Source organism: Oryctolagus cuniculus, chromosome 3 (genome assembly GCF_051225735.1).
Source record: "Oryctolagus cuniculus isolate XC-2025 breed Fujian yellow rabbit chromosome 3, ASM5122573v1, whole genome shotgun sequence".
In the NCBI taxonomy this organism is placed as follows: domain Eukaryota; kingdom Metazoa; phylum Chordata; class Mammalia; order Lagomorpha; family Leporidae; genus Oryctolagus; species Oryctolagus cuniculus.
Window position 1 is genome coordinate 44,099,678 of NC_142869.1, and position 14,826 is coordinate 44,114,503.

Consider the following 14,826-nt stretch of genomic DNA (forward strand, 5'->3'; position numbering starts at 1 on the left):
AGTGCTGTGTTAGGCGCAGTGGTACTTGAAAATTACTTTTTATGTGGCTGATCAAAAGAGTTAAGCATTTCCAGTAACAGCAATTAGAATTTTCAGAAATGATTTGGTTCAAACAACTCATTTATTGTCATTCTTGCCATTAGTTTCATTTAGTCACCACTAAATGTTGGTTTCATTTAGTTTTGTTTTTGTTTATCTTTTGATTATCCTTAGTCTTAATTCACTGACAACGTTTAAAGAATTCAAGGTGATGGTCTATGTCTGGGGGTTGTGTCTTTTGTTGCTAATCTTGGTGGCTTAGGATAAAATAATCAAAGTAATATGGACTTTCATGATTGGTTTGATAGGATATCATGACAATCATATTGTAATTCGGTGGTTCTGGGCTGCAGTGGAAAGATTCAACAATGAACAACGACTAAGGTTGTTACAGGTAAGATGTCACTAGTAAATCTGTATATTGAATCAGTATGATTATTGTTGGAAATGTATGTTTTTAAAGATCTATTTTATTTATTTGAAAGAGTGCTGGTTCAATTCCCAAATGGCCATAACAGCTGGGGCTGGGCCAGCCTGAAGCCAGGAACCTGGAATTCCATCCAGATGGCAGGGGCCCAAGTACCTGGGCCATCCTCCACTGCTTTCCAGGTGCATTAGCAGGGAGCTGGATCAGAGGCGCAGCAGCTGGGATTCTAATCCATGCTCTACTAGGGGATGTCAGTGTCACAAGCAGGGGCTTAACCAACTGCACAACAATGTTGGCCCCAACATTTTTAATAATTGCTAAATATTGTCCATACAAACATACCATGTTTATCTAGAAATGCTCCAGACTTCTCTGCAGGGCTGTGTGTCTGCGTCCCTATGCAGAACATGCCCAGCTGAGTCAGAGCATTTCACGAGAGCTGTAAGTCCCAGGATCCCAGGAACAACGTCTGCCATCAGGGCAGTTTGGTCCCTCAGGCAAGAGGCCTGCAGGATATCCCAGAGGCCCACATCCCTAGCAGCAAAAAGATGATCTTCAACACTTTGAGCAGGGACCCAGTTCCTTGACAATGAATTCTTTTTCTTTTTTGAACTTGCCACAAATTTGAGAAAACAATGACATTCAAGACCACTTGGCAAGTCTTTATTTTGTTGTGCTGTTTATAGGCACCCTGGTAATTGCCGCTTGGTTGCTGCTGAGGAGCTGTCAGACATGAGGCGGGCTCTTGCATGCTCGGGCACAGCCTTACAAGCAGACTGCATATTAGCTCCTTTAGGTTAAGGATCTGAACTTCAAATGTGCAGGCCTAGAAATTCTGTTTCTTTGTAATTAACCCTGAGTTGGTCAGGGGCTGATGCTAATAGACTTAGTTAATTGATAACCACTTTATTCATCTATAGTAGGAACTATGCCTGGGTTAGCTTCTGAGCTCATAGGACCCCTTATTTTCTAGAAAGCTTCCATAACTTTCCCTTTATAATGCATTGTTCTTTTTTAGTATTTCATTCTGGCTGATTGTCAGAATTCCTGTGTATGGTTATCCCACACCCAAAAAATTCTGTCTTCCGAACTTTCCCACCTGCTCTTCCTGAGGCGCTCTGCACCCATGTGATGCCATGGTTCCCTGCCTGCTGGTCTCTGGTTTCACCAGCTCCTTTCTGTTTTCTTGGCTTGATAGTTTGTTACCGGTACATCCAGCATTCCCTATGAAGGATTTGCTTCTCTCCGAGGGAGCAATGGCCCTAGAAGATTCTGTGTGGAGAAATGGGGGAAAATTACTGCTCTTCCCAGGTAAAACAGAAAATTACATTTCTACGAGTGACCGTAATTTATTACATATTGACTAATTACTACTTTATGTTAAAAGGTTGGGAGAGTGGAAGAAGTTTGTAGAGTGAGTTTTTCTCTGATTACTTTTCTACAGGAAGGGTTGAAGGGCAATCTCCCAGGTCTCCCATAAAAAGGGCAAATCCACCCCTACCTTCAACTATAAAACACACGCAAAATTAATGCATTTGCTCACATAAGTAAAGCAACATTGGTCATCCTACTTGTGGCTTATGATTGTGGCTCAAATCTAGATGTTTCCAGATGTTCAAGTTTTAAGTTTATGTTAATAACTACTTAGAATCCCTTCATTAAAAGCTACCATTATGGTTTGTAAAAAATACTAAATCATGAATGTATTCTATACTGCTTAAGACTATAACTCTTTTTTAAGATTTTATTTATTTATTTGAGAGGTAGAGCTACAGACAGATTGAGGGAGAGACAAAGAGAAAGGTCTTCCATCAGCTGGTTCACCCCCCAAACGGCCGCAACAGCTGGAGCTAGGCTGATCTGAAGCCAGGAGCCAGGAGCTTCTTCCAAGTCTCCCACACAGATGCAGGGACCCAAGCATTGGGCAATCTTCCCAGACCACAAGCAGAGAGCTGAATTGGAAGAGGAGCAGCCAGAACTCAAACTGGCACCCATATGGGACCAGCTCTGCAGGTGGAGACTTAGCCTACTACCCCACAATACCAGCCCCTAAACTATATCTTTTCTTTTTTAAAAGATTTATTTATTTATTTGAAAGTCAGAGTTACACAGAGAGCAAGAAGGAGAGGCAGAGAGAGAGAGGGAGATTATTCCATCTGCTGGTTCACTCCCCAGTTGGCCGCAATGGCCAGAGCTATGCCAATCTGAAGCCAGGAACCAGGAGCTTCTTCCAGGTCTCCCATACAGGTGCAGGGGCCCAAGGACTTGGGCCATCTTCCACTGCTTTCCCAGGCCATAGCAGAGAGCTGGATAGGAAGTGGAGCAGCCAGGACTCGAACCAGCGCTCAAATGGGATGCTGGCACTGCAGGCAGAGGCTTTACCTGCTGTGCCACAGCGCTGGCCCCTAACACAAATTCTTTTTTTTTTTTTTTTTTTTTTTGACAGGCAGAGTGGACAGTGAGAGAGAGAGACAGAGAGAAAGGTCTTCCTTTGCCGTTGGTTCACCCTCCAATGGCTGCTGTGGCCGGCGCGCTGCGGCCGGCGCACCGCGCTGATCCGATGGCAGGAGCCAGGAGCCAGGTGCTTTTCCTGGTCTCCCATGGGGTGCAGGGCCCAAGCACCTGGGCCATCCTCCACTGCACTCCCTGGCCACAGCAGAGGGCTGGCCTGGAAGAGGGGCAACTGGGATAGAATCTGGCGCCCCGACCAGGACTAGAACCCCATGTGCCGGCGCCGCTAGGTGGAGGATTAGCCTAGTGAGCCGCGGCGCTGGCCCTAACACAAATTCTTAAGAACTGTGTTCTTAGCATCAACAGGTGAAAAAAATCTGGGGAACACTGAAAATACAAACGGAAATGAATAGTGCAAACTCAGAGGCTTGTGACGCTCCTCATCTACCTTGCTTGCATCACAATCCATAAACAGGTGCTACATCCAAATACCTAAGCATTACCTGGCATACCTGATGCTCCAAATGTGGGAGGCTGTAATTTCTTTATTTAAAAACTAGCATATTTTATTTATGCTTGGATAATGGGTTTTTTCCTTAATTCAGCACATATTTGTCTTCCCAAAATAGATTTAGAAACAGTAAGGTTTTTCACTCTCCTGAAAAACCTAGGAATTAGCATCAAAGAAGCAAGACAGGGCAGATAAATGTGTCAACTTTTTGTTGAAATTTATTTCTGTTAAAATCACTAAGATATGTGGCATAAACTGTAACAATAAGCAGAAATATCAGCTATTCATATTTAATCACTGCAGTTTTCCCCAAACCTGGTGGGAAGTAAAAGGTGATTTAATACACACATGTAGCTTTAGCGTCACAGAGATCTGACCTTCATCGCAGCTCTGTTACTTACCTTCAGTGGGCTCTTGGTGAATGTGCTTAATTATGAGCATCTCTTTCTTCATCTACCTTGTAGGTTTGTGATTTTGAAGGTTAAAATCATTCATGTAAGACACTCACTACTACCTGAGTAAGCATCCGGTCAATGGCAGCTGTCATTGTGATTCTGTCACCATCACCTGTAACACGTATTAGGCAAGAGCATGGGGTTGGCAATTAGAACACCTGGGTTCTAGTCCGTCCCACCTCTGCCACCAGCTAACCCTGGGACTTTGAAGATCACTTGATCTGTAGGCCTCAGTTTTCTCATCTGTAGAAGACTGGAAAGGGCTGGTAAATTCGATTGGATTGTAGAAAGTAACATTGAAAGGCTGATACAGAATTTTGGAGCGCAGGCTGTGTTCACATTTCTACTTCTCTTGGTAGCTCTAGGAAGTTCACATGCTGAGTCATTGTAAATGGGGTGTTCTTCATTGTCACTGCAGTCACACAGCTGGGTAACAGGAATGATTTCTTCCTCTCTTCATCATGATCTAAGACTGCTACTACATTCCTAGTTTTACCTAAATTATATAATATCCCAGATAAAGATGATAGCAGGACACTCTCCAACAAGCTCTAGCTCTAGGAGATGAATAAAAGGGAAAAAAATCACTTGACTAATATTCTACATCAGCGTTGTATTCAGCTTATATAAACTAAAAGACCTAAGCACAGATCTGAGCCTTCTGACACATGAGCCATATGATCCTAAGCAGGAGCCTAGATCCATCTCTGTGAAGTAGGAATAACCATGACATGATCAAAGAATATTGTGACAACTGAGTAAGACAATGCATATGAAAGACCTCAGGGTAGTATGTCTTTTTTTTTTTTTAAGACTTATTTATTTATTTGAAAGGCAGAGTTACAGAAAGAGAGGGAGAGACAAAAAGAGAAATTTTCCACCCACTGGTTCACTCCCCAAATGGACACAATGGTTGGTGGCAGAGGCCCAAGTACTTCTGCTATCTTCTGCTGTGACTGGTACTCATATTGGATGCTGGTGTTCCTGGTGGGGTGTAACCCACTGTGCCACAACACCAGCCGCTAGTTTGGTTTTGTTGTTGTTTTTAAAACTTTTATACAAAATGTCTATAAGCTACTATTCTACTCCATTAAAATATGGTATACACGCACACACTTTAACACATGACAGTATAGTTCTATCAGATACAATTTCTTTACTGAAAACATTATCATCACCCTTTAAGAACCATGTGTTATTCCTTAAGTGCAAAAAGGGTGGGTTATGATTAATTCTGGTTTAAAGAGATTGTTTTACATGACCACATCCATGTTTCCCACCATTGAAACACATTCACTCGAGCCATTTTACTCTCCTTTTATGAAATAGGTTGCATGAAGAGCTGGTCTGTCCCAAGCTGGTAAGCACCAATGTATTTCTTTTTCCTATTAGTGAGACTATGTTTAGCATTTACAGTGTGATGTTATACATAAACATTGGAGGGAAAATGGAAGGATGTCCTTCTTTAAAAAACAAAAAAATGAATCCTCCAAGAAGCCTGGCATCATCTTGAAATGGGCATGGATGGTTGTGTCCTGGAGAGTTAGAAGGGGCTGGACAGGATGAGGGAGAGCATCTTAGTCTGTAGGGTGACCCAGGGCCTGTCAGCCTTCCAGCAGGAAAATGTGTCTCATTCTTTTCTCAGTTTCCTACTCTAATTTTGCAGTAGTAGTGAATAGCAGTGTTCACAGTGTGGGACAAGAAATGGGTTAAAGTATATATGGTTGTCTCTGAAGCTGGCACAAGTTGAGTGCATGGCTCTTTTTTTCCTCTCTTGTGGTAATAAAGTAACTTGAGACCCAGATGATAAATAATGATGCAAACCATTGGCAGTCTCCATGGAGACGTTCAGCCTGAACACATGACTGCACTTCCTCTGCTTTGTGGTTGCTGGTTAGGTTAGCTCTGCATTTTGCATTTCTGTAGACTTCCTATCCCCAGTGCTCTGCCGGAGTTCATGAGATTCAATTCACTATAAGTCAATTGCTCTCATATAGTCCAAAAAGTGGGTTGTCCCATGCCAGTCTGGATGATATAGGGTAGTGCACTTCTCCGATCATGTTGTGTAAAACTCCTGTGTTCATCTCTGAGGTTCCTGCCATACAGGGTGATAGGGCAGAGCAGTTGGCAAGCTGTAGGGGAGATGGGGGAACACGAGTTTTTGCCAAAGCAGGAAGCATTACTTTTTTGAAAATGGCTGTGTCTGGAGATTATTATGAATGAAATGCTGACCCAACTTAAGAAATAAAATGTAAGAGTTAATTATGATATAGGTGTCTCAGGGAGACATTTTTTCCAATGGACTAGAACTTTAGAAAATAAAATAGTTTTTTAAAAGAAGATATGACAGCTTTTTTTTTCACTTTAAAACTCTGGTTTTGCTTCTTATTATTAAAAAACCATTTACAAAAAATGCCAAGAAATATGTGTGCATATTAAAATATATTAAGTATATATTTGAAGTATATTCATACATATTAGTCAAAAGTCCATTACTGAGATAAGCTCTGTTAACATTTTGGAGTATGTTTCCAACTGTTTTTACAAAATATTATGTGCACACACATATACATTTAAAAGCAAAAATATAATTATACTGCACATCTTGTTTGCAATCTGCTTCTTGTTTATACTATGTCACTAATCGTGAGCATCTTCCTATGTTATTAAATATTGCTCTACAGTATCATCAGTAATTCAAATTTTTCTCCTCTGGTATGGAGAGCATTGTCTACTTACTGTCAGGGTGAACTCTCAGCTAGTAACTAGAATCATATCTGAAAAGTCCTGAAATATAATGTCTCTTTCCTCAATTTAAAAAATAGGAAAAGAGGTGAGCACTGGATGGTCCCCTTGATGCCACCTTTTTGTGTATTTACTTTGAGGTGTTCCTCCTTCGCTCCCCCAATTCCCTATTCCTGCTGAGCAGCTGAGGTGTTTTTTGGTTTGGGAGGGAACTGGCAGTAGACTCCCATAGCCTAGAGTGCTCCACAGCTCAGTCTCAGATACAGGACCCTCTTCAGCTCCATTCCCCTCTGCCTTCCCTCTCAGATCAAGAGTAATATTTTAAATTTTAACTTTATTCTACCATGGAATCAACATGAACTAACAAAAATGTGCCAGGGATACTGCAAACTACTATGTTAAAAATTCTTATATGTGGTATACCTTTTGGATTGCTCTTTACTTTCAAAGGTAGGTAAGTTTATCTTAAACACACACTATGTCTAAAAGGGAACACTTTAGTAATTAAAATAAACACTAAAGGTAAAAACTAAGCAATTTGCGATTATTTAATGGGTGAAAAGAGATTTAATTGTTGCTGGCAAGAGAGGATAGTAATAGTCCAAGTTAAACCCATTCACAGTCATATTTTAAATAATTATTCTTAGTGATAGACATCACAACTGTTAAAGAATGCTTCTCCCCTTTTCTTAGCCTCAAGAGCAAAAAACAGTTTAGGTCAATCTGTTTCCCTGAGACTAGTCCAGGACATCATCACCCTCACCTGGCTTCTGCATAACCTGCTGGCAGCCTTCCTGCTTCTACCCTGGGGACCCTGTTATTCATTCATTCTGCACTTAGCAACCACTATGATCAAGTACTCAGGTCACCTTTCTCCCCTGATTACACCCTCCAATGGCTTATTCCAATGGATTTCCAGGTAGGAGACCTCGTCTGGCCTCCCAGTCCAATCTCAACATTTAAAACCTCCACTACCGGCCAGTGCCGCGACTCACTGGGCTAATCCTCCGCCTGCGGTGCTGGCACACCGGGTTCTAGTCCTGGTTGGGGCGCCAGATTCTGTCCTGGTTGCCCCTCTTCCAGGCCAGCTCTCTGCTGTGGCCCGGCGCCGGCTGCGGCGGCCATTGTGGGGTGAACCAACGGCAAAGGAAGACCTTTCTCTCTGTCTCTCTCTCTCTCTCACTGTCCACTCTGCCTGTCCAAAAAAAAAACCTCCGCTACCACCCCACCCCCCACCCCGACCTGTGAAATACACCAGCCTCCTTCTAGCTGTTCCATGAACATGGTAAACTCAGTTCTGCCTCAAGACTCTGGGATCTGCTGCTGAATCTTCTTTCTTCTGGTTCTTCATATGACTGACTTTCTCATCTGCAAGAACTCAGCTTAGCCAAGATCTTCTAAGAAAGGCCTACAAGCCTTCTGCCCCAGTACACCTGTCATTCTGTCTCCCTTTTTTCTTGGAAGGACTTACCCCAACTCAAGCTTCATGTTTAATTATCAGTTTTCTTACCGATTTTCTGTCTTTCCCTTTAGAATATCACTCCAATGAGAATAAGGACCTTTTTTGAATTCAATGCAGTTTTGCCCCGAACACAGAGCCCTGTGCTGGCACCAATCAGTATAGCATCCAACTAATATTGCTTTTAATGGATTTATAAACTTGAGGGATGACTTTAGACCACCTTCAGACAAAATATTCAAAAATCGCTATTTAAAAAAGGTTTACTTAATTATTTGAAAGGCAGAGCTGCAGGGAGAGCAGGGAGATGGAGAGAGAAACAGAGAGAGAGAGAGAGAGAGAGAGAGAGATTGAGAGAGAGAATGACTTTCGTACTCCCTAAATGGCCACAACCACCAGGTCTGGATATGGGCTAGGCCAAAGCCAGGATCCAAGAACCTCTATATTTATCTCCCATGGAAGGGGCCAAGCATTTGGGGCATCTTCTGCTGCCTTCCCTGGCACATAAGCAGGAAGCTAGACTGAAAGTGGAGTTGCTGGAACTCAAACCAGCGCTGATATGTGATCCTGGCCTTATAAGAACTAGCTTAACCCACTATGCCACATCTCTGGCCCCACCTTTCAAATTACTTTTATGTCTCTGTATTCTCATCTGAAACACAGGACAAGAGGTCTTCAAAAACTTCATGAAAAATACATATTATGACAAAACTATTTGTGGATTTCAAAATTTTTTGCATCAAAATAATTTTTCAATTGTTATTTATGTTTACTTGAAAGGCAAAGAGAGAGAGAGACAGAAAGACAGAATTCTCCCAGATTCACTGCTGGTTTACTCCCCAGTTGCCCACAGCAGCCCCATGGCTGGGCCAAGCAGGAGCCAAAACTCTGCTTCCCAGGGTGCACCATAGCAGGAAGCTGGAATTGGGAGCAGTGCCTAGACTTGAGTCAAAGCCAAGCACTCCCATATGGGATGCAAAGCAGCAACCTTAACTGCTGTACTAAACCATTGCCTCAAAATAAATTTATCTTGTTATTCTATTTTTCATGAAGTTTTTGAAGACCCCTTTTATTTACCTTATAAACTACTTTTGTAAATTAAATAACACATGCAATATCCTTAAAATGAGGCCTAACACATCATTCAATGAATGTAGCTATTATTACTATTGCTCTTAATATCTAACCTTCAGGGCTGGCATGATATTTTACAACCATTATATACATGAGAAATGTGCTACATCCACTCTGGATATTTATATTTTGTTTAGACTTCCAAGAGTTCCCATTCCTGAACCTGTTCACACTAGACTTTTTCTGTTAAATTTAGATTCTGACATTTTAAAAGTATTTACTCTTCATCTTTCCATAAACCCAGTGACAGGTAAAGAAATTACCCACTGAAGAATGCATATTTCTAAGAATTTCTTCTGTTATATACCCCAGGTATAGGAATTCCCACTATAGGAGCATTCTGTACTGTATTTATAGATTTCGGTACATTTTCACCAAGGTGGCTTAGTGTGGGACATTGAAATAAGAAATAAGACATTAGTTAGTTCACAGGTCTAATTCCTTTATAGAGGAATAGATACTATAGGTACTCATCATGCATTTAATATATGAAAAACCTGTGCCTGTGGGAGTTATAAACTGATCTCTGTCCATGTGGGCCTTAAAACACAAGGAAGGAAGGAATAGAACTTTTCATGAGCAGATCAACAATGTCATTGGCCACCAAATGGTATATGACAAATGAGTAGCTGGAATAGTATGTACCATAGAATTCCTTTCCATTAGTTTAAGTTTATTGAACACCTGGTAAAGATCAAGATTGTGTTGTGCCACCATTGGTTACACAAATATTTGTGACCTACTCTTAGCAGGAATTCTGCTGTCAACCATGGACTAAGGAGATATTAATGAAGATATTAGAAAAATTATAAACATTTTTAAAATCCTCACAGAAGTTATACCTTTAATTCTGTTAGTTATTACTTTAATTGGATTTGTCACTCTGTGTGATTGGTAACACTGGTTTTTTTTCATGCTGATTACAGGCTCTGAATTTATCACCTGTGGGTTCCCTATATGCTCTGCCTTGTATAATGGCACCTCTGCCATCCTACTCTGTACATCCAGTTATTTAGCCCCCTTTCATCCATGAAATAAATGGAAAAGGTCTTTCCATGATCACTTCCTCACATGGCCCTGCCTCCCCATCTGGCCTCAGGTCCAGTTTTGGCTCCTGTCACCTGAACACTTGCACTTCCCAGGTTTCCTGATGATGCAATGCTTTCTCACACTTCCGGCCATCTGCTGGGAACATCCTTCTCCTTGTTGTTGATCCAGAGAAACCCTGCTCACATACAAATCCTTCAAGGCTCAGTACAGATAGAATCCTCTATAAAGCCTCCTCTGACCACACTGTCGACTTGTAATTCAGTGTCACATAACCGTGTGCAGTCCACTAGTAGCCCATAGACCCTTTTGTGTTAAATGAAGTCTCATAGTCTCTGGAGAAACACAGCTGTGAGCTCGTGTGTGTGGTTTGGTGAGCAGAGCCAATGGAAGGCTGGATTCAGTGCCCACTCACCTCAGGAAGATCCCCCAGTGCAGAGCCATGCTGGCATATTTACCTGTGTATGTTGCTGCCAAAAGGTAAACTCCTGAGGACAGAAATCAGGCTTTTCATCCTCATGTATCAGGGGACAGCTCAATGCCGCATGTGCAGTCACTGAGTATTTGTTTTTGGTTTACAAATTACCTGATGAAGAGGTGGAAATAGGAGTAAGAAAACTAAAATCAGAAGAGTTATACACCATTGCCAGTTGAAAATGAGAGTGTTGATATTTTCTCAATTACAATGCAAATAAAAAGGATTTATGTGAGGCAAAGATATTCTAGGGCTGCATCTACTAGATAAAATGAAGTTACGATGTACTAATCCTTTCTCATCATTTTAAAACTTTGATTGTAATCTCGTTTATCTTATATTTTCAGTGTTTATAAGGTACCAAGAATTATTTCCAGGAAAAGGGGAAATAAGTGAATGAGAAAGTACATTCTCTGTCTCTGTCACACACACACACACACATACACACAGAGAGAGAGAGAGAGATATTAATCAATTAACCAAGTCATGAAAATGTAACTGAGATACTTGTTTCACTGGTTTGGATAATTTACTTGTCAATCTGTAAGAAAAAGAGAGGGTAAGCATGAGATCTTGAAGAATCCAGAAAGCATCAAGAATCTATGAAGTCAGACCAGATGTCTGGATGGTTTCAAGTCTTCTTGATAGTAATGCCAGCATGATTTCCCAAAGATGGGTTCAGACCCGCTCTCCTTGAGTGGTTCTGGCTGCATAAATTAAAGTAAGGCAAACTCATCATAGCTTTAGTGTGACTCGCTTCTAGAGATTTGAAGAATGTTCTTTTATTGAGACTGAATAGCTGGATGCACTTTTGCTGCCAATACCAACACAGTCCAAGGGCCCTCCCATTATTTGCTGCTAGAGTTTTCTTAGGACATGGAATGGGGCGGGGGTGGGAGTGTGAAAAGCCTCAGAGAATTGTGTTTTGTTTTGCCCTTTTTTTTTCTTCCTGTTCTTGGCTTATACAGTCAGTTGATGGTAAACATTGGGCAATTTATTTAACCGCACTATTCCTCAATTTCCTTATTAGCAATGCTGTCTTATTTATAAGCAGTTTTGAAACTTTTGCAGGCACACAGAATGCTGGTGTGAATATCCAATGTAGATATTTTATTTCTAATCCACTTGATGTCTTTCCAATGGTGGAGACTGCCTGTGTCAGAGTCACTTGGATTGTTCAGGTGCAGATCCCCAGGCCCACCTCCAGACCTTCTGAATTAGAGTACCACCAAACATCTCCATTGTAAACAAGCTCCTCCAGTGAATCTGTGGCATTCTGAAATACCCATCTGAGTATCTGCATTCTGGCAAGCCTAAGATTGAACTAGATGGTTTGATTACTTAAAAATCCCCTGGTATCTCCCAGGGTTTTCTGGGCTGACCCAGACTCAGTCATTCAGTCATTTTTCCCAGAGAAACTACATATTGTGATTGAGTCGTTCATCTAAAATATATCTGAAACTTTATTTTGCAAATCTCTGTCCTCAAAGTTTATGTAATCTCATAGGATGCTAAGAACTAGCAGTTCAGATTCAGGAGTGGAATGAAATGAATACTCCAGCCTGCAGAAGTAAAAGGATGGAGAAGTGAGCATCACTCTGCCTGCTTTCAGTTTAATGTTGGACTTCCCCTAGGAGACCCATAGTTGAGATTATATTCTTGGTTTAGCCTCTGATTCAGCTTGACCTTTATTCTTTCCATAGAGTTTCCCCTTCCACAATATATGCCTGCTGCATTCTCATGAAACATTTTTCCAGAAGAGCTGTTTGGTTGATTCAGAAGGAGAATTATATTGTGCTAACCATATTTTATACAACCAGAGGTCATTTAAGAAGCAGTGATAGCCTTAGCTTGTGAATCAGTGACAGAGATGATGTCTTATGACTGAAGAGGAGAAAAAAAACCTGGACAGTCCTTCCTGTTGTGCTGAGAGCAGAAACCAGTACCCAGGCTTGTAGATTTCCTGGATAAAGTACTCTAGCATCTGTAAGGATACTCCAGAAACTGCAAGGAGTTACACAGAGTTCCTGTTAATCACTCAGAAACCTGGCAGAATGAAAGGACAGCTGCTTCCTCCCCGCTTTGCTTTACCATTTGTCCTGGACAGATGACTGTTATGTCACAAGTATCATCACATTTACCACCTCTTCTTGGACTGTTCAACTATGTTAAGACCTGTTACTAGTGTTTCTATCACTGCAAAACAAATTACCACAGATTTAGCAGCTTACAAAAACACATGTTTATCATCTCAGTGTTTCATGGGACAGGAGCCCAGGGCCAGCTCAGCTGGGCCTTCTATTTGGTGTCACAGGTTGAAACCAGGGTGAATGCTGGACTGCATTCTCACTGGAGGCTCAGCTAGGGAAGGATCTGCATCCAGGCTTCCTTAGGTTAGAGACAGAATTCATTCCTTGCAATTGTAGAATTTATGACAGCTTGCTTTTTCAAATTCAATAGTGAGGGTCTCTTTATTTATAGCATTTATATAAATCAATAGGAAATCCTTAGACTTTAAAAGATAAATGGGCTTCATATTCATTAGGATGGCTACTATTCTGAAAAATGGAAAAACAAAAAAAAGTTAATGAGGATATAGAGAAATTGAAACCCTTCTGCACTGTTGGTGAGAATATAAAATGGTAAACCAGTCTGAAAAAAAAGTATGGTGATTCCTTAAGATATTAGCAGAATTCCCATATAACCTGTCAATTCTACTTCTGGATATTAACCCAGCCACCGCCCCACCCCCCACCAAATTGAAAACAGGGACCTGAACAGATATTTGTACACCCATGTTCACAGCGGCACAATTCACAATAGCCACAAGGTAGAAACAGTCTATGTCTATCAGTGGATGAATGGATAAAAAAAATATGGTAAATATACATGGAATATTTATTCAGCCTTAGAAAGAAAGAAAATTCTGACCCGTGCAACAACAGGAACCTTGAACACATATGCTAAGTGAAATAAGCTAGTCACAATAGAAAGTGTTTTAAGAATCCACTTATATTTGGTACACAGGGCAGTTGAAATTGTAGAGACAAAAAGGAGAGTGGTAGTTTCCAGGGATTGGGAAGGGTGACATGTGGGAGTTACCAGTGTTGGGTATGGAGTGTTAGTTTTTTAAGATGATAAAGTTCTAGAGATGGACCATGGTGATGGTTGTTGAAGAATATGAATGTGCTTAATGCCTCAGAAGAGTGCACATATAAATGGTTACAATGCTGTTTTATGTTATATATATTTTACAACAGTAAATATTTTTAGATTTTATTTTTATTTGAAAGATAAAGTTACAGAGAGAGGTAGAGACAGAGAGAGAAGGGTCTTCCATCTGCTAGTTCACTCCCCAGATGCCTTAACGGCTGGAGCTGTGCCGATCTGAAGCCGGGAGCCAGGAGCCAGGAGTTTCCTCCAGGTCTCCCACGCAGATGCAGTGGAGAGACTGAAAAAAAAGTATGGTGATTCCTTAAGATATTAGCAGAATTGCTAATATCTAAGGACTAAGGACTTGGGCCATCTTCTACTGCTATCCCAGGCCACAGCAGAGAGCTGGATCGGAAGAGGAGCAGCCGGGACTAGAACTGGCACCCATATGGGGTGTTGGCACTTCAGGCCAAGGCTTTAACCCACTGCGCCACAGTGCCAGCCCACAACAAAAAAATTTGAAACAAAAAAATAAACAGGCTAAGAGATGAGCATATAGATCATATAGCAGGAAATGAAACAAGTGATCTTGAGAAAAGATGCTTTACTTTGGTGACAAATAAATGAAAATTCATAATGAGGTACCATCTGTTAGTTTAATGGGATAATGAATGTTACATATTTAGAGCATAAAGCATGTGTATAGCACAGAATTCTATTCAAAATATGTTTCACTTCCATGCTTCTTCCTTACTTCCCCTTATAGAGATAAAAACTTCATGTAATATTTTTATCCCATGTTTCATAAAAGATGGATTTCAGACCATGCCAAGTCTTTACTAAATTACTAGTTGAATTTTAAAAGATGTAAACACTTTTCCTTTAGGTCTAGGGGTTGGGTTCCAATATAATGAGGTAAAATGACAATAG

The 14,826-nt window shown here is 41.0% G+C and overlaps 1 protein-coding gene and 1 long non-coding RNA gene across 10 annotated transcripts in view; one reads left to right on the top strand and one right to left on the bottom strand.

Annotated features, from left to right (window-relative positions):
- Window positions 1–14,826, top strand: part of HECW2 (HECT, C2 and WW domain containing E3 ubiquitin protein ligase 2) — a 452,881-nt gene that overhangs the window by 429,807 nt on the left and 8,248 nt on the right. For all 8 annotated transcript variants that reach the window (XM_089330142.1, XM_089330141.1, XM_051849332.3 and 5 more), the window contains 2 exons: window positions 348–433; window positions 1,665–1,777. In XM_089330142.1, the coding sequence (XP_089186268.1) occupies window positions 348–433; window positions 1,665–1,777 (199 nt within the window). The remainder of the gene's footprint in view (window positions 1–347; window positions 434–1,664; window positions 1,778–14,826) is intronic.
- Window positions 5,020–14,826, bottom strand: part of LOC103348804 (uncharacterized) — a 38,104-nt gene continuing 28,297 nt past the window's right edge. For both annotated transcript variants that reach the window (XR_007920618.3, XR_016231993.1), the window contains exons 3-4: window positions 10,727–10,854; window positions 5,020–6,015 (exon numbers count right to left, since the gene is read on the bottom strand). This is a non-coding gene — a long non-coding RNA (uncharacterized LOC103348804). The remainder of the gene's footprint in view (window positions 6,016–10,726; window positions 10,855–14,826) is intronic.